Source organism: Mirounga angustirostris, unplaced genomic scaffold, assembly GCF_029215605.1.
Source record: "Mirounga angustirostris isolate CCGP_5_RB_7025 unplaced genomic scaffold, mMirAng1.0.hap1 SCAF_17, whole genome shotgun sequence".
NCBI classification, from domain to species: Eukaryota; Metazoa; Chordata; class Mammalia; order Carnivora; family Phocidae; genus Mirounga; species Mirounga angustirostris.
The window spans coordinates 49,264,282-49,288,051 of NW_026991725.1; the positions used below are offsets into that span (position 1 = coordinate 49,264,282).

Genomic DNA, 23,770 nt, shown 5'->3' on the forward strand with positions numbered 1-23,770 from the left:
TATTTTTGTTACTTTGATGATACCTCAACTTTCCACGTTATCATCTGGAAAGAATCCACTCCACCCGCTCCTTAAAACAGTTGCTTCCTGCCCCCCTCCCGGGTCTCCACAGCTGGCCTACCCCACATCCCCAAGTACCAGCACCCTGCTTCTCATAATGTGCATGGTACCTGCCCTCTACTCAAGTAAAATGTGTTCATTTTAAGAAACGTGCAAGATCCTGCAAAGTATAAAGAAAATAAAAAGTACTTTAGACCGAGGTTTCTCAACCTCAATACCACTGTATTTTCGAACTGGATAATTCTTTGTTGCGGGGGCAGTCCTGTGCTGTATGGGATGACTGGTCATATTCCAGAACCCTCCTCACTAGCTGCCAGCCAGCAGTACTCCCTCCCCAGCCATGACAACCGAAACGTCTCCAAACAAACGTCCCCGATGGAGAATCAGCCTTACACGCAGATAGGACCAACATCACCGTTCTGATTTCTTTTTCTTCTAGTCCTTTGTCTTCATGAACATGTGATTTCCTCCTCGCAAGTAAGACTGGCTGTGTATGGAGCGTGCGTGCTACTTTTCCCACTCAGTATTAGGTTCTCAGCCTTTTCCTAAATTCATGAAATTTTCTTCAGAAATGGGCTTTCTCATGTCTGCATCATAGAATGGGCTGGCTATGCGGGGCCAAAATCCACTGTACCCAGCTCCCCTGTTGCTGGACAGTTCGGTTGGGTCCACTACTGCAGAGCTGTAAGGGAAACGCTTCCCACACAAATCAGAATCCCTGAATGTATTCCAAGAACAGATGCTGGAGGGCGATGTTCCTGGGTCCAAGCAGCTTCCAAGAAGGTTATAGCAATAAATGTTAAAAAAAAAAAAAAGTTCGGGAACAACTTCACAGTATTTTGGGGCTGGGGGGTAGCGCCAGCTTGGTCAGGTTATGCGATAACATAGCAGAATTCAGGCTGGTGTCTTCAGAAAACAGTCCACAGTCAGGTGGTAAATCAGCTTCATGCCGAATAGATTGATAAAGGCTGTGTTGCAAAGGCTTGGGGCGGGGGGGGGAGGGGTTGCTCGGCAGAAAACACACAATACCAGGGCTGTGTGTGATGTGTGCCATGAGCAGGGGCGTGAAGGGGACGAACACACACACACACACACACACGCTGTGCAATATCAACCAGGCCCAGATCCTCCTCGCTCAAGGCCCGGTCCTCTGACCAGCATCCCCAGCATCCCCAGTATCATCAAGCATCATCAGCATCCCCAGCATCCCCAGCTTCACCAGCATCCCCAGCATCCCCAGCATCCCCAGCTTCCCCAGCATCATCAGCATCACCAGCATCCCCAGGATCCCCAGCATCCCCAGGATCCCCAGGATCCCCAGCATCCCCAGCTTCCCCAGCATCATCAGCATCTCCAGCATCATCAGCATCTCCAGCATCATCAGCATCCCCAGCATCCCCAGCATCCCCAGGATCCCCAGCATCCCCAGGATCCCCAGCATCCCCAGCATCATCAGCATCCCCAGCATCATCAGCATCCCCAGCATTCCCAGCATCATTAAGCATCATCCGGGGACTGCTTGGAAACAGAACCTCAGGATCTTTCCTAGACCTCCTGAATCAGAATCTACATTTTAACAAAGGCCTGGGTGATGAGTGAGTCCCTCAGAATGTAAGAAGTCTCGGCCCACACGGACGTCCGGATTCTTTTCCAGAGCACTAGCTGAACTGAACCTGAGCCCGATGCTCAGCCTCCTAAGACAACTTCATGAAGTTTCCAAAAAGGAATGCTCTTGCTTGCATTAAAGCTAAGTGTCACATTTTAGCCGACTGCAGCAACAGATCATGAGGCCCTTCTTTCTGGTGCACAGGACCCACTGTTGGGGGTAACAAGCAGCTACTCTCATCCTGAGCACCGGTAACTATCACGATCACCACCATCATCCCTGGGGCCTGGAAAGGGCTGACAGAGTCTGCAGCCCTCATTAAGAACATCTCCTGGATATAACTGGTGGAAAGAATAAATAAGCCAATCCTCACCTCCTTAGACGCAGTTTAACGCAACTCAAAACACCAAGGGGCTCGGCACTGAGGTCCAGACTGACCGCTCGGTATTTGTGTCACCTGCTTAAGCAGCCTGAGACTCGGTGGCCTCGCCTTTAAGACGGGAAAGGTAGACAGGTGTTTGTACAGGTTGTCAACGGATAGGATGAATGAGAAAACAGGATGGGAATGAATCTTAAACCATTCTCCCGTTTCTTCCCATCCCATCAAGGTCTCGCTGCTAGATTATTAAAAGTGAGAAAACATTTTACAGAATTCCGTTCTGGGTGAAGTCCGGGGCGAGGAAAGGGGGTGTGTAGAAGAATGAAAGTGGCCTGGCCCCATCCATATCCTTAAAGTGACAGAAACCGAGACGGTATTTATCAGGAATCCAGACGGCAGGATGGACCCCTCTGCCCCAACGATGGTTACAATCCACCACCATCACCCCACTCCAACCACCCTCAACTTCTAGAGAAAACCAACAAACCACAATTGCCCACTCTCTCCCAATCACGGCACACAGGAACGACCCAGATATACCAGCCACTTTCTACCTGGGGCACACCCGGGCTGTGGTCACCTGGACCCCCATGCGGTGCTGTCTTCCTGGCACCTCCCTGGTGACCCCTACCTCCCGTAACATGACCCCTTACCTGGGAATCACCGGTGGATTTTCGGACACTCATGTGGGCAGTCTCGGGAGGGTGCGCTGGGGTCCCTGCCACGTGGTATCCATTCACTGCGGGAAAGAAACACTGCTCAGAGGCCACGCCAGCCACGCACGGGCGACACCGACTGCCTGCAACCGTGGTCCCTTCCCCCACGTCACGGTCCGCCAGCCTCTGAGATGTCTCGCTCGGCCAGGACCATCTCCTGGGCTCTGACCAGGGTTCGCGGAGCTAGAGACGGGTCGCAAGCATCTCTCTAATCCCCAGCTCCCAACTGGGCGACTCTTGGGGGACCGCGTTTCTTTCTGAACCAGAGACGGACGTGCTTCCGTGATAGGAGGTGGGGTCACTGCAATCCACAGCTGTCACTTGAAAATGCCAAATCAGTTGTGGCCACTGGCGCCGACTCCACGGAGTCAGGCGGCCCCTCCGCCACCTGCTGGCATCTCCCCAGAGGAACGCCCCCACCCTCGCCCTCACGGCACTGCAATACCAGTAGAGAATGGAAAGAGCACGGGGTTTACTGGTTTCTATGAAATTTGGCTTTGCCGATTAATAGCCGGGGGTATCACAGGCCATCCCTTTCGAGTCTCAGTTTTCCTAAAGTAAAAAAAAAAAAAAGGAAAAAAATTCAAGGCTGCAAAATTCTACCCCTATGACACTCACTGTGCTCCCGAGGTGGGCTGATCAACCTGCTCTCTTAGGGGGGCAGTGGGGGGCAGGGCAGGCTTGTAGCATTTCCCAGTTTCCACTGGGAAACTGCCAATTCAAAGCTCCCAACACCCCCACAGGCTCCTGATGCCGCAAGTACCCACTGGGACCCGTGCGATCTCGGGTCTGCTCCCTTGCAGACACGGTTACGTGAGCTTAGGGAGCAGTTCCTCCTCTGTGAGCCTCAGCTTCCAGATCTGTGAAATGGGGATAATCCTCCCCAGTCTCCAAACCTACTCGGTTGGCATGAAAATCCAATGGGGGCAGTACTTGCGAAAGGGAGCCCTGAGTCATGAAGTAATTCATGAAAAGGGGAGAGGGATAGATGGAGGGAGGGAAGACCACTGCTTCTGCTCCTTGAGCCCCAAGCCTGCGTGATCTCTAGTAGACACCAGGGAAGCATGCTTTCCGCATGCCCCAGGCTTGGAGGAACTGCTGCAACATATAGACTGCACAGGTCAAACTAGAGAAGATATACAAACTGAGGTCCAATGCTTGGTTCTTGTTGGGAGCACCCTGCAGTGTGGCAGGAAGCAAGGGGAGAGGTTGGCTGAAAGTCACTAACATCTACTGATCTGCTGGAGGCAGGCAGTGGGGTGATGAAGCAATGGGGGTGATGAAGGCCATCCCAGGCAGGAACCGTTTTCATGCTGGGGGATGTCCCCCATTCTCTGCCATTTGCAGTGAAAAATGCAGCGCCCCCTGCGAGCAGAAACACAGACCCCCCTTAGCAGACCCCTCTGGGCAGCTGGGCTTCTCCCTGATCTGCGGGGCTGGCCTGATACCCTGGAAGTGGGTGGGCACAGACACAGGAAGGTGACAGGAAAACTGGGCACGTGGCTGGCCCCCAGTGCAGCTGGCTGGGGAAGCAACAACCACCAAGAAATTAACCCGCATGACCAGTCACAGCCCTGGTCTGCACTCGGGCCCCTCGGCAGCCGGTTACATGCTAATACTATATCCATGACCATGCTGGTGTAAGAGGAGCCGGGGGTGCGATTCGAAGAGCATCACGGAATGTTGAGGGGATCGAGGAGAAGTTCCTCGGGTCAGCATAAGCTATGCCAGGAAGGGCACTAGGCTGATGATAAATACAACCCACGATGAAAGTGTACCATTCGAGAACCGTCATTTATCAAACAGCATAGCACTGAAATCGAAAAAACACATATGCCGGAGAATCTAAAGACGACAGGAGAAAACCTTAGTTACACTGCTTTCAGTCGATGACTGAGTAGTAGAGAAAAGTGAGGACGTAGAATATCTCAGTAATTTCATTTAGAAGGCTGAATGAACTAGATACTAAACATCATGGGTTACAAACAAAGATAACATCTTTTTTTTAAAGATTTTATTTAATTATTTGAGAGAGAGAGAAAGATGAGTGGGGGGAGCGGCAGAGGGAGAAGCAGACTCCCCGCTGAGCAGGGAGCCCGATGCGGGGCTCGATCCCAGGACCCTGAGATCATGACCCGAGCTGAAGGCAGACGCTTAACTGACTGAGCCACCCAGATACCCAAGATAACATCTTTTGCCAACAAGCCACGGAACATTTTAAAAGGCCTGGGCATACTGAAGTCACAAATAAGGTGTTGCTAAATCGCAAAAGGCATAAAGAACACAGGCCACATTCTTTGACCAGAACGCAATAAAAGCAGATATTAGTAATGAAAGAATAAATACACAAGATCCCCATCCCTCCAACAACCAAACACTTGGAAATTTCAGAAAATGCCCTCCTAATGTCAGGTCAAAGAATTTAAAAACCGGAATTACACAATATTTAGAAAATAATCAGGAAGAACATATCAAAACAGATGGGATAAGGCTTGAATTATATTTAGAGGAAAACCCATAGCCTCCATTATTCCGTTACCAAAACCAGGGAAATACAAATAAATGGACTAAACATTCAAATTAAGAATTCACAAAAACCTTTACAAGCCAGTAAAGTAAACCAAAGGAAAACATGAGAAGAGGATATAAATATGGCACTAGAAATGAACTGGTTAGGAAACGGGATGACATTCGCAACTCAGGCGAGTTCTCTTTGTGTGGGGGTGGCTTTCGGCGGGGGGATCACAACAATAAAAAAGCAGGTCAGCCCATCTAATCTGAGACTGAGAGAGTGCATGAATGCTCAGAATGTAGAGTTAGAAAGAAAACATAAGCAGATCTCGTAAGAGATTTTTTTTTAAATGCAAGCACATAGGATTTATAACTACATGCTAATAAACACATAACCTTCCATAAGAATCAAATGATCAAAAACAGTTTCAAAGGACACTAGAAACACCAAAATGAGTAAAACCTTTGAAAAATGACCTCCCTCCAAAAGGTACTGGACCCAGACGGTTTTATGGGCAACTTCACTTAAACGCTCAACGAAGAAATACCTAGACACAAACTATACCAAGAGTTTGGAAACGTGGTAAATTTCCCAGTTGATTATATAAAAATCAGCATTACCCCGATCCCAAAAATCTACCAAAGACCACAGAAGAACCGAACCACAGTTCCGTGTGACTACAAACACGAAATATGTCAATTCTTACCCAAGCAGGTCTTAGCTAGGAAGGAGTCACTACCTTTGATGATATTGGGTCCCTGTACACCAGGGTTGTCCCCAGCCCCTTCCGACCCCCACCTCCTCCCCTCATGGCACCTAAAAGTGCACCCTCAGTACACCGCTGTCTTTGCTTCCAGCATCCCCCAGGCCCCCCGCCCGCCACATGAACGGCGGCCAGGAACTGGCAAATGCAGGGGCATTCTGCCCCTAATCCATTCTCTTGTTCTCACTTCAGTTCTGAGCTGTCAGCTGCTGGCTAATTACTTTCCATGTCAAAACAATTACTGGGAAAGAAAAAATAATTTCCCATCCAACCATTTCTCCCCACCCAGCAGCTCTCCCCTGCCTGGTCTTGCTGTGTTTCATTCTACCAGTCCCAGGCACACTCAGAAAAGCGATCGGTGGAGATCTGAAAAGTTATGGCTCACCCACAAGCGTCCCTGATTATTTCCAGTCCTCTCGGCTTACCAGGGGTTAGATGCAAAACAAGTTTAAGGCCAGAAGTGGGTGCTTTTGAACCCTCCAGCCTCCAGGGGGTGGGAGTGGAATTAAAATAAAATTGGTCAAGGACTGCTCATAGCCATAAGGAACATAATTCAGTCTGGAGATATTAAAAAAAAAAAAGTAAAATGCCAAATTCAGCTGTTTTTAAAATAAGAAAAAGGGAACAGAAAGCTCTTATGTAGTAACTTTCATAATTTCAAACACAAATATAAACACACACGCACACATTTCATTCCTCTTTGTGGGCAGTTAAACAGAGGGAGGGCTTGAGAGATGAGTCATGAGAGGAGGGGACAGGTATTTGGGTAGAAAGGGAAAGGAGGTCTTCAGGGGGCAGAGGGAGAGGATGTGAATAAAAACAGAAATGGAGTGTAGCAGGAATTGTCGAGAGAGGCCAAGCAACAGAGAAGAGCCAGCAACATCTGCTGCCCAGAATTCACACTCCCCTCTAGCTCCAGGCCCCCAACACAGAAAGCTCCAACCTCCATGCCCCACTGTCCACGTTTCTGTTCCCTAAAGGACCCCCAAGGGTAGACTTACTCTGTCAAACAAGAAAATCAGCCCTGGAGACAGCCCCCTTTTAGGTCTGGCCCAATCTCCCTTCTTTCGGGAATAAACATGTAATTTCTTTCCTCAAACTGAAGAAACCCAGGAGCCCCAACAAGGCCTTGTTCCTGAACCCCCCCCCCCACCATTCACATATTCAACATGGCAGAATGCAGAGTTTCCCCAGGCATGCGACACACGACACCAATTAGGCAGGATGTTCGTTCTAAGTGCAAAGCAGTGACGGTAAAGGGTAGAGTCTTATGATCCAAAGACTTTGGGACAGGTGCCCCCATTATTCAGATATAAATTACTTTATTACAGGAGACCTTTTTAAATACAGGCACACCTCAGAGATATTGCAGGTTGGGTTCCAGACCACCATGATAAAGCGAACGTCATAATAAGGAGAGTCAAATGAGTGTTTTGATTTCTCAGTGCACATAATGTTTAAGCTACACTCTATTAAGTGTGCAATAACGTTATGTCTAAAAAACTGTACACACTTAATTTAAAAATGCTTTATAGCTTTAAAAAAACCATTAGCCATCATCTGAGCTTTCAGGGAGTCCTCACGTTTTTGCTGATGGAGGATCTTGCCTCAGTGTTGATGGCTACCAGATGCTCAGGGTGATGGCTGCTGAAGGCTGGGGTGACTGGCAATTTCTTAAAGTAAGACAACAGTGAAATCTGCTGCATCGATCGACTCTTCCTTTCACGAATGATTTCTCTGTAGCAGGCGATGCTGTTTGATAGAATTTGATCCACAGGAGAACTTCCTTCAAAATCAGAGTCGATCCTCCCAAACCCTGCTGCTGCTTTATCAACGAAGTTCATGGAATATTCTCGACCCTTTGTTGTTGTTTCAACAATCTTCACGGCATCTTCACCAGGAGTAGATTCCATCTCAAGAAGCCACGTTCTTTCAACCGACAGAATGGGAGAAGATATTTGCAAATGACGTATCAGATAAAGGGCTAGTATCCAAAATCTATAAAGAACTTATCAAACTCAACACCCAAAGAACAAAGAATCCAATCAAGAAATGGGCAGAAGACATGAACAGACATTTGTCCAAAGAAGACATCCAAATGGCCAACAGACACATGAAAAAGTGCTCAACATTGCTCGGCATCAGGGAAATCCAAATCAAAACCTCAATGAGATACCACCTCACACCAGTCAGAATGGCTAAAATTAACAAGTCAGGAAACGACAGATGTTGGCGGGGATGCGGAGAAAGGGGAACCCTCCTACACTGTTGGTGGGAATGCAAGCTGGTGCGGCCACTCTGGAAAACAGTATGGAGGTTCCTCAAAAAGTTGAAAATAGAGCTACCATATGATCCAGCAATTGCACTACTGGGTATTTACCCCAAAGATACAAAAGTAGGGATCCAAAGGGGTACGTGCACCCCGATGTTTATAGCAGCAATGTCCGCAATAGCCAAACTGTGGAAAGAGCCAAGATGTCCATCGATAGATGAATGGATAAAGAAGATGTGGTATATATATACAATGGAATATTATGCAGCCATCAAAAGGAATGAGATCTTGCCATTTGCAACGACGTGGATGGAACTGGAGGGTATTAAGCTGAGTGAAAAAAGTCAAACAGAGAAAGACATGTATCATATGACCTCACTGATATGAGGAATTCTTAATCTCAGGAAACAAACTGAGGGTTGCTGGAGTGGGGGGTGGGGTGGGAGGGATGGGGTGACTGGGTGATAGACACTGGGGAGGGTATGTGCTCTGGTAAGCGCTGTGAATTGTGCAAGACTGTTGAATCACAGATCTGTACGTCTGAAACAAATAATGCAATATATGTTAAGAAAAAAAAAAGAAAAAGAAGATAGCAGGAGGGGAAGAATGAAGGGGGGGAAATCGGAGGGGGAGATGAACCATGAGAGACGATGGACTCTGAAAAACAAACTGAGGGTTCTAGAGGGGAGGGGTGTGGGAGGATGGGTTAGCCTGGTGATGGGTATTAAAGAGGGCACGTTCTGCATGGAGCACTGGGTGTTAGGCACAAACAATGAATCACGGAACACCACATCAAAACCTAATGATGTAATGTATGGTGATTAACATAACAATAAAAAAGAAAAAAAAAAAAGAAGCCACGCTCTTTGCTCATCCACAAGAAGCCACTCCTCATCCATTCAAGTTTGATCATGAGATCACAGTGATTCAATCCCATTTCTTGGCTCCACCTGATTTTAGGTCTCCTGCTATTTCCACCACATCTGCAGTGACCTCCTCCACTCGAGTCTTGACCCCCCCCCTCAGAGTCATTCCTTGAGGGTTGGAATTGACTGCCTCCAAACTCCTGTTTGTGTTGATATTTTGACCTCATGAATCATGAATGTTCTTAATGGCATGTAGAAGGGAGAATCTTTTCCAGAAGGTTTTCAATTTCCTCTGCCCAGATCCATCAGAGGAATCACTATCTTTGGCAGCTAGAGCCTTACAAAATAGGTTTCTCACATAATAAAACTTGAAGGTCAAAGTGACTCCTTGACCCATGGGCTGCAGATGATTGTCGCGTTGGCAGGCAGGCAAACAACATGCATCTCACTGCCCATCTCCACCAGAGCTCTGGGGAGACCAGGTGCATGGTCAATGAGCAGACATATTTTGAAAAGAATCCTTTTTTCTGAGCAGTGGGTCTCTACAGTTAACTATGTCATGAACAGATATGCTGTCAAGCGGGCTTTGTTGTTCCATTGATAGAGCAAAGGCAGAGTAGACTTAGCATCATTCCGAAAGGTCCTGGGATTCTCAGAATGATAAACGAGCATTTGCTTCAACTTGAAGTCACCAGCTGCATGAGCCCCTAGCAAGAGAGTCAGCCTGTCCTCTGAAGCTTTGAAACTGGGCGTTGACTTCTTCTCTCCAGCTGTGAAAGTCCTAGCTGGCGTCTTCTTCCAATAGAAGGCTATTTCATCTACACTGAAGATCTGTTGCTGAGTGTAGACACCTTCATTATTTAGCTCGATCTTCTGCAGAACTTGCTCTAGCCTCAGCACTTGCTGCTTAACCTTGCACTTTTATGTCATGGAGAAGGCTTCTTTCCTTAAACCTCCTGAACCAACCTCTGCTAGCTTCAGATTTTTCTTCTGTGGCTTCCTCACCTCTCTCAGCCTTCACAGAACTGATGAGCATTAGGGCTTGCTCTGGATTAGGCTTTTGGCTTAAGGGAACGCTGGGGCAGGTTTGGTCTTCTACCCAGACCACGGAGACTCTCTCCACATCAGCCTTCTTGCTGTTTCTCTTTCTTATCATTCGTGTGTTCACCAGAGTAGCAGTTTAATTTCCTTCAAGAACTTTTCCTCTGGGTTCACACCTTGGCTCGCTTTGGCACAAGAGGCCAAGCTTTCGGCTGATCTCGGCCTTCAACGTGTCTTCCTAAGCGTAACCATTTCTAGCTTTTGATTTCAAGTGAGAGACGCATGACTCTTCCTTTCCCTGGAACACTTAGAGGCCACTGTAGGGTTATTAATTGGCCTCATTTCAATATTGTTGTGTCTCAGGGAATAGGAAGGCCGAGGAGAGGGAGAGATAGAATGGCCTGTCACTTGGGTAGTCAGAACACACACATTTATCAGTGAAGTTCATAGTCCTATAGGCACATGGCTTGTGGTTGTCCCAACACCATTACAACAGTAACATCAAAGATCACCGATCACAAAGCAAGTCACCATAATAAATATAATTAGAAAGAAAAAGCTTGAAACATCGAGAGTATGACCAAAATGTGACACAGAGACATGAAGTGAGTAACCATTGTTGGAAACATGGCGCTGACATTCTTGCTCGATGCGGGGTTACCACAAACCTTCCGTCCACAGAAAACCCAACATCTGTGAAGCCCTGTAAAATGAGTATTCCCATATGCTGATGTGCTCGGTGAACCTCAAACAAGGCAACAGTGTGTGTGGTATTCCCACTCTTACACGGATGCAGAACCCATTTGGGGCAGAAAAGCAAGGATACCACAGAACCCTTTTGGGAACAGCTGTTCTGTAAGAAGGCGGGTTTTGAAGTCGGGTGAACCAAGGCACACTTCGGGGTCAGCGTTGTGCTCAGCACCTCGGAAGGTACTATGGGCACAATCCCTACCTCACACCCTCACCACACCCCGTGTGGTCAAGGAAGTTTGCGTCTACCCACTCGCTCTGTTTGGGGGGAGCAGTGTTACATTAGAATCTTCCGGTCTGGAAACATCTGTCTGGCCACCTGGTTTTAACGGTCTTCCCTGACTGTCTAAAATATAAACTGGATTCCCCAAAATAGAACCCACAATACATCTGCCCATATGGTTGTACATGGCTGCAAGCTACTGTCCAGGGCATCGATGTTAAATAGGCTTCGGTGAGGTCCTCGGGGGCCTCAGCTGACGAGATGCAGTAAGGAACACACAAGTCCCCTTCCAGTGGGAGGTGTCCTGTGATCTGGAGGCAGGCCCTTCACCTAAGGATGATCCCTCAGTGAGCTCAAGCCCTCAGGCCGGGCAAAGCCAGAATGTGAACCCAGGTTTCCTGATAACTCCCACTCCCTCACCAGCAGGATGACTCAGAAAGCGATGGATTTCCTCCAGCCTTTAAGAAACACACAAACGAACGCTCAATGCACATCCCAGTCCCGGAAGCTCAGAAAGGAATTCACTCTCCACACCTGCCCCGGCTGATAACTGAGCCACTAGGCAGAGGTAGCTATTTAAATCCTACCCAATTACATTTATTTATTTATTTTAAAGATTTTTTTTTTCCCTAAAGATTTTATTTATTTGAGAGAGAGAGAGAGAGAACACAGAGAGAGACAGTGAGAGGGAGGAGCAGATTCCCCGCTGAGCAGAGAGCCCGATGCGGGGCTCGATCCCAGGACCCTGAGATCATGACCTGAGCCGAAGGCAGTCGCTTAACCAACTGAGCCACCCAGGAGCCCCTCTAAGCAATTACATTTAAATAAAATATAAATGCCATGTGGTACCCAGGATTGGATCCCCGAACAGAAAGAGGACATTAGCGGAAAAACTGGTGACATCCACATAAAATTTAATTAACGGTGACACATAACGTTCGTTTCTTACTTTTGACAAGCACACCCCAGTTATGTAGGATATTAACCGTCGGGGAAACTGAGGCGAGGGTATATAAGAACTCTCTGTACCGGCTTCGTAATTCCTCTGTAAACCTAAAATTACTCCAAAATAAAAAAATATATGTATTAAATAAAGTAAAATTAAGTTAAGAATTCAGTTCCTCGGCTGCACTGGACACATTTCACACGTCCATTAGCCATGCACCTCATGTTACCACCGTGGACAGTGTAAATACGGCACATTTCTGTTATCCCAGAAAGTTCTACTGGACCACACTGCTCTGCAGTGTCCTTCGTTTTACCCAGTGACGCATCCACGAAACTCCCAGAAGCTTGTTTTTCACTCTGCCCATAAATCATTGCGTCCACACTGCATAATAAACCAGCCCAAGGATCATTTTTAATATTCGCAGCAGTTACTGAATAGAGCCTTTGCTGTTCTGTTTGGGTTACACGGACCTCACCCAGAAGACCTGGCGTGAAACGCCTCTAGTCAAGCTTATGGGATAAACACAGCTCCCGACGCTGGTGGTCTTTTTTTTTTTTTTTTAAGATTTTATTTATTTATTTGAGAGAGAGAGAATTAGAGACAGAGAGCATGAGAGGGAGGAGGGTCAGAGGGAGAAGCAGACTCCCCGCCGAGCAGGGAGCCCGATGCGGGACTCGATCCCGGGACTCCAGGATCATGACCTGAGCCGAAGGCAGTCGCTTAACCAACTGAGCCACCCAGGTGCCCCCCGACGCTGGTGGTCTTAAAGGAGAAAGAGGAGGAAAAGTCCCCAGCCCAGTGCTGACCCTTAAGCAGCACCCAGCATTCAAAGAGCGGAACCCCCTTTGTCGGGGGCACTGGGCGTGTTCCCAGATCTCGCTCTCCAGCTGGTATCCTGGCTGGGCTATGCTTCCGACCAACCTGCACTAAGAATTAAAAACAGCCACTGTCCACAGGTGGTTGTTCAAACCCTCTCCACAAGCTACAACTCAGGAGTAAAACAGCCCCGTGGACTTCTTCAGCCTTCTGCCTCCACGAAGGGGAGGCTGCCTGAGCTGACCTTGGCCGGGTTCCTTTGGGGTTCCTGCAGAGATTCTTCCTGACCTGCTTTTCCATGTTCTTCTTCAGAAAGGACCATACGGGATGTCTGTGGTCAATGAATGAGGCGGAGTTTTCCATGCTGCTCTCACCCCCTACCCCCCCCACCCCCAACCCCACCGTAATGCCTGTCGCTGCTTAACCGAGAACAATCCTGACTCAGCCAAGTAGTGCCCGGCTGCTTCGAGAAGGCAGCATCTCATGAAGACAAGACACCTCCACTGCAAGTCGCTCTTACCCTCACTTCCAACCACCGAGCTCAGGATGAAATCCCACCACCTTCCTGTAGCTTGGGGGACCCAGCAGGTTCTGTCCCTGCTGACTGCTCTCCCCCTCGCCCCCCACCCACCCTCCAGCCACAATGGCCGTGCCAACGTCACTCCTGCCCCAGGGCCTTTGCACTGGCCGCTCCCTGGCCCAGAACACTTCACCACCGCCCTCAACACATACCCATCTGCTCTTCACTGGGGCCGTCCCTGACTCCCCAGTCCCACTCGGTCCGACTTTAATGCCTTGCAAGGACAACCTGACCTATTTCACGTTTGCTTGTTTGCCCAAGTCCCCGGCTAGAATGTGGGTTCCTGGGAGCAGTTCCAAACACAGGTGTGGCTTGTCTGTGGTGCGATCCCAGGCACCAAGAACAGCATCCAGCATAGCCTTTGCAGGAAAGGCTTGAAACTCCGCCACTGCTGCATTTGCAGAAGCCCGAGTACAACAGGAGGGGAGTCGACAACCCCAGGATCATGGGGCCGGGGGGCACAGTTAAGCTCCAGCAACCTCAGGTCCCCGCCGAGTCTTTCAATCTCCTGAAAGCTGCCTGCAAAACTGAATGAGAGAGTATCTGGAAAAAACCTAGTGCTCTCCGTAGAGGGAACTGCCCATGTGCCTCCTATTTCATTCTCCAGAGAAGTTTTGTTCAAAAGCTAGAAAAGAAGACGTCAAAACATCACGGAGGCTCCTACAGCCTCATGGATAAGGTTTCTTCCCTCCCGTCCCCGAGCGTGGACACAAAGCGTGTCCGTGGCCCGGGGTGCAGAGAATCAAGAACCGTGATCCGCAGAGGGCTGGACAGGACCTGAGCCACGGCCTTTCTCCAGGCCCTCGCGCTGTGTAAATGGGCCAAACGAGGCCTGGCGAGAAGGTGCGGGGTGCCCGACGCCCGAGTCTGACCAGTCGTCATTTCTAAATCTCAATCTAAGAAGCCACGACCGGGAGAGGCACCCTGATGTTCAGTGCCATGGGGGAAGGAAACAAAGAGGCCTCTCCTTGAATGAGGGGTACATGCTGACTGTGGGATGCATCTGACTTCCACGGAACCCACGAAAGGTGGGTCTCTGAGCCGGGGAACGAGGCTTCTGTGGATTATGTTGCTGTTTCTCGTTTCGATGGGCCGTGCGGTCTGTCACCCGTCCCCTGAACGGTGCTGAACAGACGTACTGAGTCACCCCGGAACGGAGCTCCTCAACTCTGGCACCACCCCCACATGGGGCTGGATAGCCCTTTGTGGGAGGAGGGGTAAGCTGTCCGGGGCAATGCATCCCTGGCAAAATCACCCCCAGGAGTGAGAACCACTGCGCCGGGGCAGAAAACCTAACTAGTACGTACGGATGTTGCCGACCAACAAAAGGAAGGGAAGGAAGCACGGAATCAAACGGGGTCTTCATCAGAATGCTGATGTGTCTGCTCCATCTCCCAAGGGCCGAAGGGTAGGCAGAACTTCCAACTGCACGAGGCTGCAAGGCCCTTTTGGGCAGAGAACTTGACAGACCTAGGTACCCACGGACTTGGGAACAGGTGTCCCAGCCCCCCGCGTTTGGGGGCAGAGGAGGGCAGGTCGGTGGCCACACGCTCGGTCCAACGCCTTGGCCCAACGCCTTGGCCCGCTTGACAATCCTCGTCAGTGGGTCTGACCCTCTCCGCCCATCTCCCCGCCCTTCTCAGCTCCCCTCAGAGCCCCAGCACCCAGCTCAGTGCTCCGTGGACAGGCATCCAGTTGTGCTGCTCAGGTGAAGGCGGGAACCTGTCCCACTAGCCCAGAACCAGCTCCTGCCAGCCCCCATTCTGGGGGGACGGCCCCCACACAGCACAGAGGGGACAGGCTGCTGCTGGGGAGGGACCGCACCAGGGAGAGCGGGCTTTGGGAGGTGACCCCACGGCCACAGAGGGCGAGTCCCCCGCCCAGCTCTCCCAGCCCCGCCAGCCCGGTGTACGTGGCAGGCTGCGACAGGCCATGGCAGCTCACGCCTGACACCTCCACACGCCTCCCCCGGCCTTCGCAGACCAACCGCTCTGGCCCCAGACAAACAGCTGGGTTGTCTCCTTTCTGGTGTCTGGCTGGCCCGGAGCCAGCCGGGATAGAGGGCCACGCCTCGCTTGATTTGTGCTGGCATCTCGATTGCCAAAAAGAACAAAAACAAAAACCCAAGGACGACAACAGGGCAGGCAGTGTGCCCAGAACGGCCTGTCGTCCGTACAACAGGTAGGAAGGCTGAATGGGCTCGGTTCTCGCGATGCAGGGCTCACCCCGTCCCTAGGGCATCACGAGCAAATGCCCCGTTTCCCTCCCTCCCAAGAGGGTTCCTCTCTGTTTGAATTCTTTTTTTTTAAATTTAAGTAAAAAAAATACACACACACACGTAAGATGTAAATAAAAACACTTAAAAAGCCTAGAACACCTGCTCGCCCCCTCTCCCGTGCCTCGGCTGATTGATTCTCCGGAGCTCTGTTTCTCTATTTTCCTACTATGTTGCTTTTTGAATTCTTCTGCTCTGGCAATTCTCATTTCCCAAAATCATATACTTGGATCATATAGCTTTATATTATATGGACCACATAATACACGTTGGGTTCTCAATGTATCAGTGGTAGAGAATGTCTAAAGACTCTTCTCGATGAAAGGCAGCCCACTCTCTGCACCCGAGACCCTTCCTCTAATCCAAGGGTTAAAAGCTGCTTGTCCTTCCTACGCCTGTCTGCACACATGTGCTCATGCATTCACCCTGCCCCTCACTCGGTCATCATTTTAGCTCTTCCCTTGGTCACCTGGGATGGGTTAGGTAAGCTCCGTAGACCTCCGATGACTTGGGGCACGTGAAGGTTGTGCAGGCCCTCACCACCCTCCAGGTAAACTGCTGCTTCTCCCCTCCCCTCCCCACCCCTCCCCTCCCGTGTGCCTCCCTGCCTCAGTCCAGCTACACCGGGCCGCCAACATGCAAATTCCAGGCCGCCACCAGAACTACGACTTCCGGGCTTTGCTGCCCGGCTGATGCGTAAAGTCCGAAGACCAACAAATCGAGTTCACGCCCCCTGCGATTGTGGAGACATTCGTGAGTTCCCTCCACACTGAAGCCAGCCCATGTCTGGGGACTGAGGATTCCACAGAAGTCAGGGGGAGAGGAAGTGTCCACCCTCAGGGAGCGTGCAGTCTAGTGTGGGAGAGCCATAACCAATGGGGGGTGCGCTCTGAGGGCTGGGATCTGGACCGATGGGTGAGGGCTCTACATCAACCTGCCTCCTGGAGTCTCAGAATAAAACCCCCACCGAATGCAAGCTGGTGCAGCCACTCTGGAAAACTGTATGGAGGTTCCTCAAAAAGTTGAAAATAAAGCTACCATATGATCCAGCAATTGCACTACTGGGTATTTACCCCAAAGATACAAAAGTAGGGATCCGAAGGGGTACGTGCACCCCGATGTTTATAGCAGCAATGTCCACAATAGCCAAACTGTGGAAAGAGCCAAGATGTCCATCGACAGATGAATGGATAAAGAAGATGTGGTATATATATACAATGGAATATTATGCAGCCATCAAAAGGAATGAGATCTTGCCATTTGCAACGACGTGGATGGAACTGGAGGGTATTATGTTGAGTGAAATAAGTCAAACAGAGAAAGACATGTATCATATGATCTCACTGATATGAGGAATTCTTAATCATAGGAAACAAACTGAGGGTTGCTGGAGTGAGTGGGGGGTGGGGTGGGAGGGATGGGGTGACTGGGTGATAGACACTGGGGAGGGTATGTGCTCTGGTAAGCGCTGTGAATTGTGCAAGACTGTTCAATCTCAGATCTGTACCTCTGAAACAAATAATGCAATCTATGTCAAGAAAAAAAAAAAAGAAGAAGAAGGAGGTAGCGGGAGGGGAAGAATGAAGCGGGGGAAATCGGAGGGGTAGACAAACCATGAGAGACAATGGACTCTGAAAAACTGAGGGTTCTAGAGGGGAGGGGGGTTGGGGGATGGGTTAGCCTTGTGATGGGTATTAAAGAGGGCACGTTCTGCATGGAGCACTGGGTGTTATGCACAAACAATGAATCATGGAACACTTCATCTAAAACTAATGATGTAATGTATGGGGATTAACATAAGAATAAAAAAAATTAAAAAAAAAAAAAGAATAAAACCCCCACCTAGGATAGGAATGTCGACCTCAACCACCTCCACTTGATTGCCTTTGCAGACAGAGAACTCACGCCCTGACAACAAATCCCAAGTGCCTTCTAGAACACTCTACTCGAAAGCTGCCCCATAAAAATCTGCCTCCTTTGACTCTACTCTCTGATGCATTCCGGAACTGTGCAGAGCAGTTCTGCCCCCACTTTGGGTACCCACACCAGCAGACAGGTTACGGCCCTGAGGCCTCACCTCACCCGGTCGTCTTCCCTCCGTAAGCACCTGAAGGGAGTGAGGGTGAGCCATCAGGTTGCTGCCCACACTGCCAGGGAGAGCCCACCTTCCTGGTCCTTTAAACTGCTCCCTGCCTGGGTTTGGCCAGATCCCCAGCCACGTTCCAGACCCCAGAACCCAGAGTCTTGGCCTTTCCAGGGAAGGTGGGTGTGTGGTCCCTCCCGGTCGCCCCGACGTAGAGAGTAGACAGTACCTGTTGGAGGAAGAGAGCTCCTGTGAGGGCCAGGGCTGGCTGGAATCCCAGGAGAACTGCCCGGACGTTCCCAGGTGGTCTCTGGTCAAAGAAAGAAACACAATCACTTGGAGATGCTTATAGCGCAGAACCGGGAAACGTAGAGACCTGGCCGGCCACCTTCATGCCCAACCCCCGGGAAGCAGGAGATGGCTTTCGGCCCCCACATCATCCCCCCCCACCCCGTGACTACACGGTTTCTCTTTACTGGGACCCTTCTCCATACAGCTGAGAGCAGGAGGAGGTGGCCTTGGGGCTGGGATCCTTGGAAACGTCCCCCGTCACCCCCTCCAATCCCCCAAGGCTGCCAACTCACACACCTCCATGTCTGTCCTGTGCCCTTGAACCCCCAGCTGCCACCTGGCCATTTCTCCCACGTGCCCACTGTCACCTGAAACCCCCAAGCCAGAGGAAAGAGCCCTGGCCTGGGGTCTATACAGAGACAAGGGGGGTGGGGGGCCCTCTGTCAAATGGGGGTGATTTCCCAAGTACTTCCTGCATCAGACTGGCTGCTTCTCCCTCCCCAGATGCCCAGCCACACCGGCCAGCCAGGGAAAAAAAACTAATACCTGCAGCCGTGTGCTTGCCCCCGAACACGGTATTAGCCATGTCATCCCTGCGAGCAGAGACTTCTCATAAAGTTATCCGGTAATAAAAATGATCCCTTTCGCACTCTATACAATTTCACAATGTAGAAAGACACAGAGAAAAGAGCTGCATCTGGGGCGCCAGGTGGCTCAGTCGGTTAAGTGTCTGCCTTCGGCTCAGGTCTTGGTCCCGGGGTCCTGAGATCGAGCCCCGCATCGGGATCCTTGCTCAGCGGGGAGCCTGCTTCTCCCTCTCCCTCTACCCCTGCTCGTGAGTGTGTGCTCTCACTCTCTCTCTCACTCTCCCTTTCACTCAAATAAATAAATAAAATCTTTAAAAGGGAGGAAGGAAGGAAGGAAAGAAGGGTAGCATCCATAGTCCCACAGCTCAGAAGTCTTCACTATCAACACTTCGGTATCTTCAGCGATATATTTTCGAGGCACGTATACATCTTTAAAATAAAACAAAATCATACTGTACTTTCTTTTCACGTATCGACTTTTTTATCTTTCGAAACCCCTTAAGGCGGCTGGAACGCATGTGGTTAGCACCCCTGAACAGCGGTGATCCTGGAGCCAGACCTCCTGGGTTAGAATCCCAGTTCTGCCTCTTCCCACCCGCGGAACCTCAGCCAAGCCACCTGTCTTCCTGCTCCCTTAGTTTCTTCCTCTGTAAGAGGAGATCGATAGGGGCGCCTGGGCGGCTCAGTCGTTAAGCGTCTGCCTTCGGCTCTGGTCATGATCCCAGGGTCCTGGGATCGAGCCCCACATCGGGCTCCCTGCTCCGCGGGAAGCCTGCTTCTCCCTCTCCCACTCCCCCTGCTTGTGTTCCCTCTCTCGCTGTGTCCCTCTGTGTCAAATAAATAAAATCTTAAAAAAAAAAAAAAAGAGATCGATAATGGTATCCACTCAAGGCAATCACTGTATTTGTGCCAAACGCCCACATAAAGTTATTTTTAGTGAGTCCATTACGTGGACATAACATTATTTAATCAAAAATTCTATTATTAAAATCTCGATGGTCTCAGATACTCAGAAAACAAAAATAAGCACAACTTTTCAATGGCCTCTCTCAATTAGGACTCAAGAGAACTGGGTTCCTGCCTCAGCTCTGCCTGTCATCTGCTGTGCAGCCTTGGGCAACTCACACGGCGTCTCTGGTCCTCTGATTCTTCATCCGAAATGAAAGGCTTGGGCTCACTGGTCTTTTTGGCCCCAACACTCTGGCCCTCCAGCTTTGATCGGTGGTCTTAGGACTCCAGGAGTGACCAGAAGAGCAGGCTCAGTGGCTTCCGGTGGGAGGAGGAACCGGCAGGCTCACCCCAGAGCCCTGCTCTCCCTACAGGTCACACACACACAGGGACAATCCTTTGCTGGCTCCTTCCCGACCTAGCACACAGAATAACGTCCAAACCTCATAGCCCCTGCATCTGTCCAGACTGCCCTCCCACTCACTTCACTCCAGCACATTTGCTGGTCTCAGAACATGTCTTTGCTATAGTCACTCCCTCGGCCCCACCACCATCCCTGGATGGCAGAATCTTATTCATTAGTCAAGTCTGAACCAAAAGGCCTCTTCCACCATGCAGCCTTCCCAGACTGCGTTTCTCCCCTGCTGCCAAATGCCCCAACTTTCTAGAGTCATGCCAGGATGTCTCCAGCTGCAGAGGCTCCCAGCTGAGTCCCTCTCGGGGCGCACTGCCTGTGGCCAAAGGGAGCTAGCTGCCCAAGGCTCTGCCTGGGGTGGGGGGCGGGGAGTGCTGCCCATCCAATAGCTGGTCAACACGGGGGGGGGAGGGTAAAAAGCCCACCAATCCCCCTCCAGTCTTCAGGGACAAACAGCCCCGTTCTCCTACACACGGGAAAGGTCCCCAGGGAAACGTCCGCTCTGTGTTGCTGCCCCCACCCCTTTGGTGGCTAAAGCCACCGACCTGATTTCAAAGTTCTGCCCCGTCGGAGCCTGGGACCTTCGGCTGGGAGCAGGGCAGCAAACGCCTGCAGATACATGGGGTCTATGAGGGACCACCAGCTCTTCTCAGCCCAGATGAAACCGAATTCTACGTGGGTGGGAGCTGCACTCATGGGTCTTAAGAAAAGAACACCACAGTGACTCCTGGCAGCAGATGGAGTAACCCCGGAGGGCTGCAGGGGGAGGTGACTCGCAGGATGCGAACAGTGGCGTGGCTCAGCTGTCCCTGTAGGGCCCCTTCACCTCCCCACTGTGAATCCTAATGACAGAGTAAGAGAGCCAGTGTGGCATCGTGCACCCAGGGGGCTGCAGGACGAGGGTCCGAAATCTCAGGGAGATGCAGGCTTGCAGTCAAGAAGGCCCCTTCTGTTGCACTGGCTGGCCGGGGTCACTTACAGGCCCCCCCAGAAGCTGGAGCCCCTCCCCTCCCACAAGAACCACAACTCTCAGGCCAAACTTCATCAGGGCAAGAAAACGGCCTGAAGGAGTCAGCCCAGCCCACCTCCTCATCCTGGCCAACCCCGGCCAACCCAAAACATAAGGCCAACCCAAAACACAGGGCCACCGCAAGCCTGAGGCAGGAAGGCAGCCGGGCCAGGCCGGGTGGACATCTGGAGCGAGCCACGGGGACTCTGGCTGAGTGACCTCACCAGCAGCAGGAAACATCACCCAAGATGACCATACCACCCCTGGGGAGGAAGCCATTTCTAGGCTTTTTCCAATAAAAGATTCCCTAATCTGTTTACAGCACGCCAGCCTCCTTGACCAAGCAAAGCTGAAACAGCAGCTTGGGGCCTGACGGACCCTGGGTTCTAACCCTGGGGTTTCAGGTGGTTCCAGAAACACCCAGACTCCTACTACCAGAGGCATTACCAGGCATGCCCCAAAGGCTGGGGGGGGGGGGGGGGGGAGCGGCTTGGTGAGGTCAGAGCGTAAGTGAGACGTGTTCTTGGAGAGACTGCCCATCCAACTCAATCCACGAAAAACACATTTTCCCCCCAATGGCAACCCTAACTCGTTCGGACCTCTTCAACTGAAACCAGAAAAACCACACACACACAGATCAACCAGCCCAGGGAGGTTGCTCTCCTAGCCATCGACGCTCTGGGCTAGAGACTTTTAATTTCCCCATCAGTGGACGACAATGACTGCCATGGAGAATAAAACTCTCGGAGAAAGTATAGTGGAAAGGCGGACAGAGATGTAAGCCTGGGATTCAAAGCACAGACGGCCCCTCCTTAAAATAATAATGATCATGAGGCGCCTGGGTGGCTCAGTCGTTAAGCGCCTGCCTTCGGCTCGGGTCATGATCCCAGGGTTCTGGGATCGAGCCCCACATCGGGCTCCCTGCTCGGCGGGGAGCCTGCTTCTCCCTCTCCCACTCCCCCTGCTTGTGCTCCCTCTCTCACTGTGTCTCTCTCTGCCAAATAAATAAATAAAATCTTTAAAAAAAAAAAATAATGATCATGATAATAATGTTAATAATAAACCAGGAAGTGAGACAGCAGTTATCAACCGTTTACACCGTTACTTCTGGACTTTATTGCCCTCGTTAAGACTACATCTTGCTTACATTAGAAATAGCAGCTTCCAGTGGGAAAGCCACAGGGATCCCCTGGATCTCTGCCACTGGTCCTGGTGATTTGCCTTGGGCAATGTGTCAACCCTGCCCCTCCCTGTCCCGCCCTGACCCCCCACCCACCCACCACCTCCTACTCCCTGCTGTGCCCCCCGCCGCGGACTCCCCGTTCTTGATTGGTCTGCATCCTTCGCTGCGTGGTGGCTCTCTGCTGCCCCCAGTGGCTACCAGGTGAAATTACCAGAGGTACCAGCTCAGGAGGAATTGGGCCCTTTTGGGTCCCGGCTCTGAGATTCCTCTGAGATTCCTGCAGTCCCTTCCTCCTTACCTGCTAAAAAAGATTCTTCCTTCTTAATCTTTCTAATTGTGCCTCTTCGTCTCTCTCCTCTCCGCCACTTCCTGTCTCTTCCTTTCCCTTGTTTGGGGGGGGCCCCAACTGTGGCTTCTCTCCTACCTCCCCGCCCCCCTATTTTCCTCACCGGGAGGGGGTGCTAGGCTGTGCTCAGGTTTTCCTAGCCCGATAGCAGCCCTGCAGCTCCCTTCTCCAGCCCCCGCCCCTCCTGTCCTGGAAGCTAGTCCCCCCGTCACCCGGGGCTGCCCTGCTGTCCTTGGCCACGTCCCGCACCCCAACCAGGAAGGCGGGTCCCGGGAGAATCAGGAGACACCCCCACCCCCTGTGCCTTGGTCCTGCGTAGGCCTGCAGATGCAAACTCTGCAATCAGGCCGGCCTCCACCAAGGGAAGGTGCAGCACCCCACAGAGCCCAGGTCAGGGCCCGGAAGGTCCTGCTCATCTCTCCCTTGGGGAACTCGGCAGCAGACGCTCTGGTTCCCTCCCATATCCCAGTGTTTCCTCTGCCCCTGGGCTTTGCAATCACAGCAATTAGGGGTCTCTGGCAGCAGGACATTCCCAGCCCAGTCTTACAATTAAATGAAACCTGACCTCCGACCACAGATTCTCCCCAGGAAATGAACCACTGCTCTTTGAACATCCATTCTTGCCTGGTCCACCCCAAGCACCTCCACACTGGGCATCTCCTTCAGTGGTCCCCAAATCACTAAGAAATGGGTGCTATCATTTCCATTTCCTTTTAAGATCTTATTTATTTATTTGAGAGGGAGAGCATGAGCCGTGGGGAAGGGCAGAGGGAGAGGGAGAAGCAGGCTCCCCGCTGAGCAGGGAGCCCGATGCAGGGCTCAATCCCAGGACCCCGGGATTATGACCTGAGCCAAAGGCAGACGCTTCGCCAACTGAGCTACCCAGGCGCCCCCCATTTCCATTTTCTAAAGGAAGAAGCTGAGGCCTCGGTGAGAAGCTGAAAAGCTGTGACTCAATCTGTCAGCAGGGACCCACCCCCACCCCGTGCCAGCAACACCAACACCCCCAGTTCTGTGCTGGGGCTCCAGGAGCTGCCGCAAAACAGAGCTGTTTTAGTCTATACACCACTCTCTGTGTGAGAATCATCCTCAAAATCACA

General features: G+C 51.1%; 1 protein-coding gene across 5 annotated transcripts in view; it reads right to left on the reverse strand.

Annotated features, from left to right (window-relative positions):
- The window catches only part of GAS7 (growth arrest specific 7), a 206,208-nt gene that overhangs the window by 43,588 nt on the left and 138,850 nt on the right, over window positions 1-23,770 (reverse strand). For 2 of the 5 annotated variants that reach the window (XM_045889855.3, XM_045889856.3), the window contains exons 3-4: window positions 18,121-18,201; window positions 2,699-2,784 (exon numbers count right to left, since the gene is read on the reverse strand). In XM_045889855.3, coding sequence (XP_045745811.1) covers window positions 2,699-2,784; window positions 18,121-18,201 — 167 coding nt within the window. The remainder of the gene's footprint in view (window positions 1-2,698; window positions 2,785-18,120; window positions 18,202-23,770) is intronic. The other 3 variants (XM_054511058.2, XM_054511057.2, XM_054511056.2) reach the window with 2 other exon arrangements.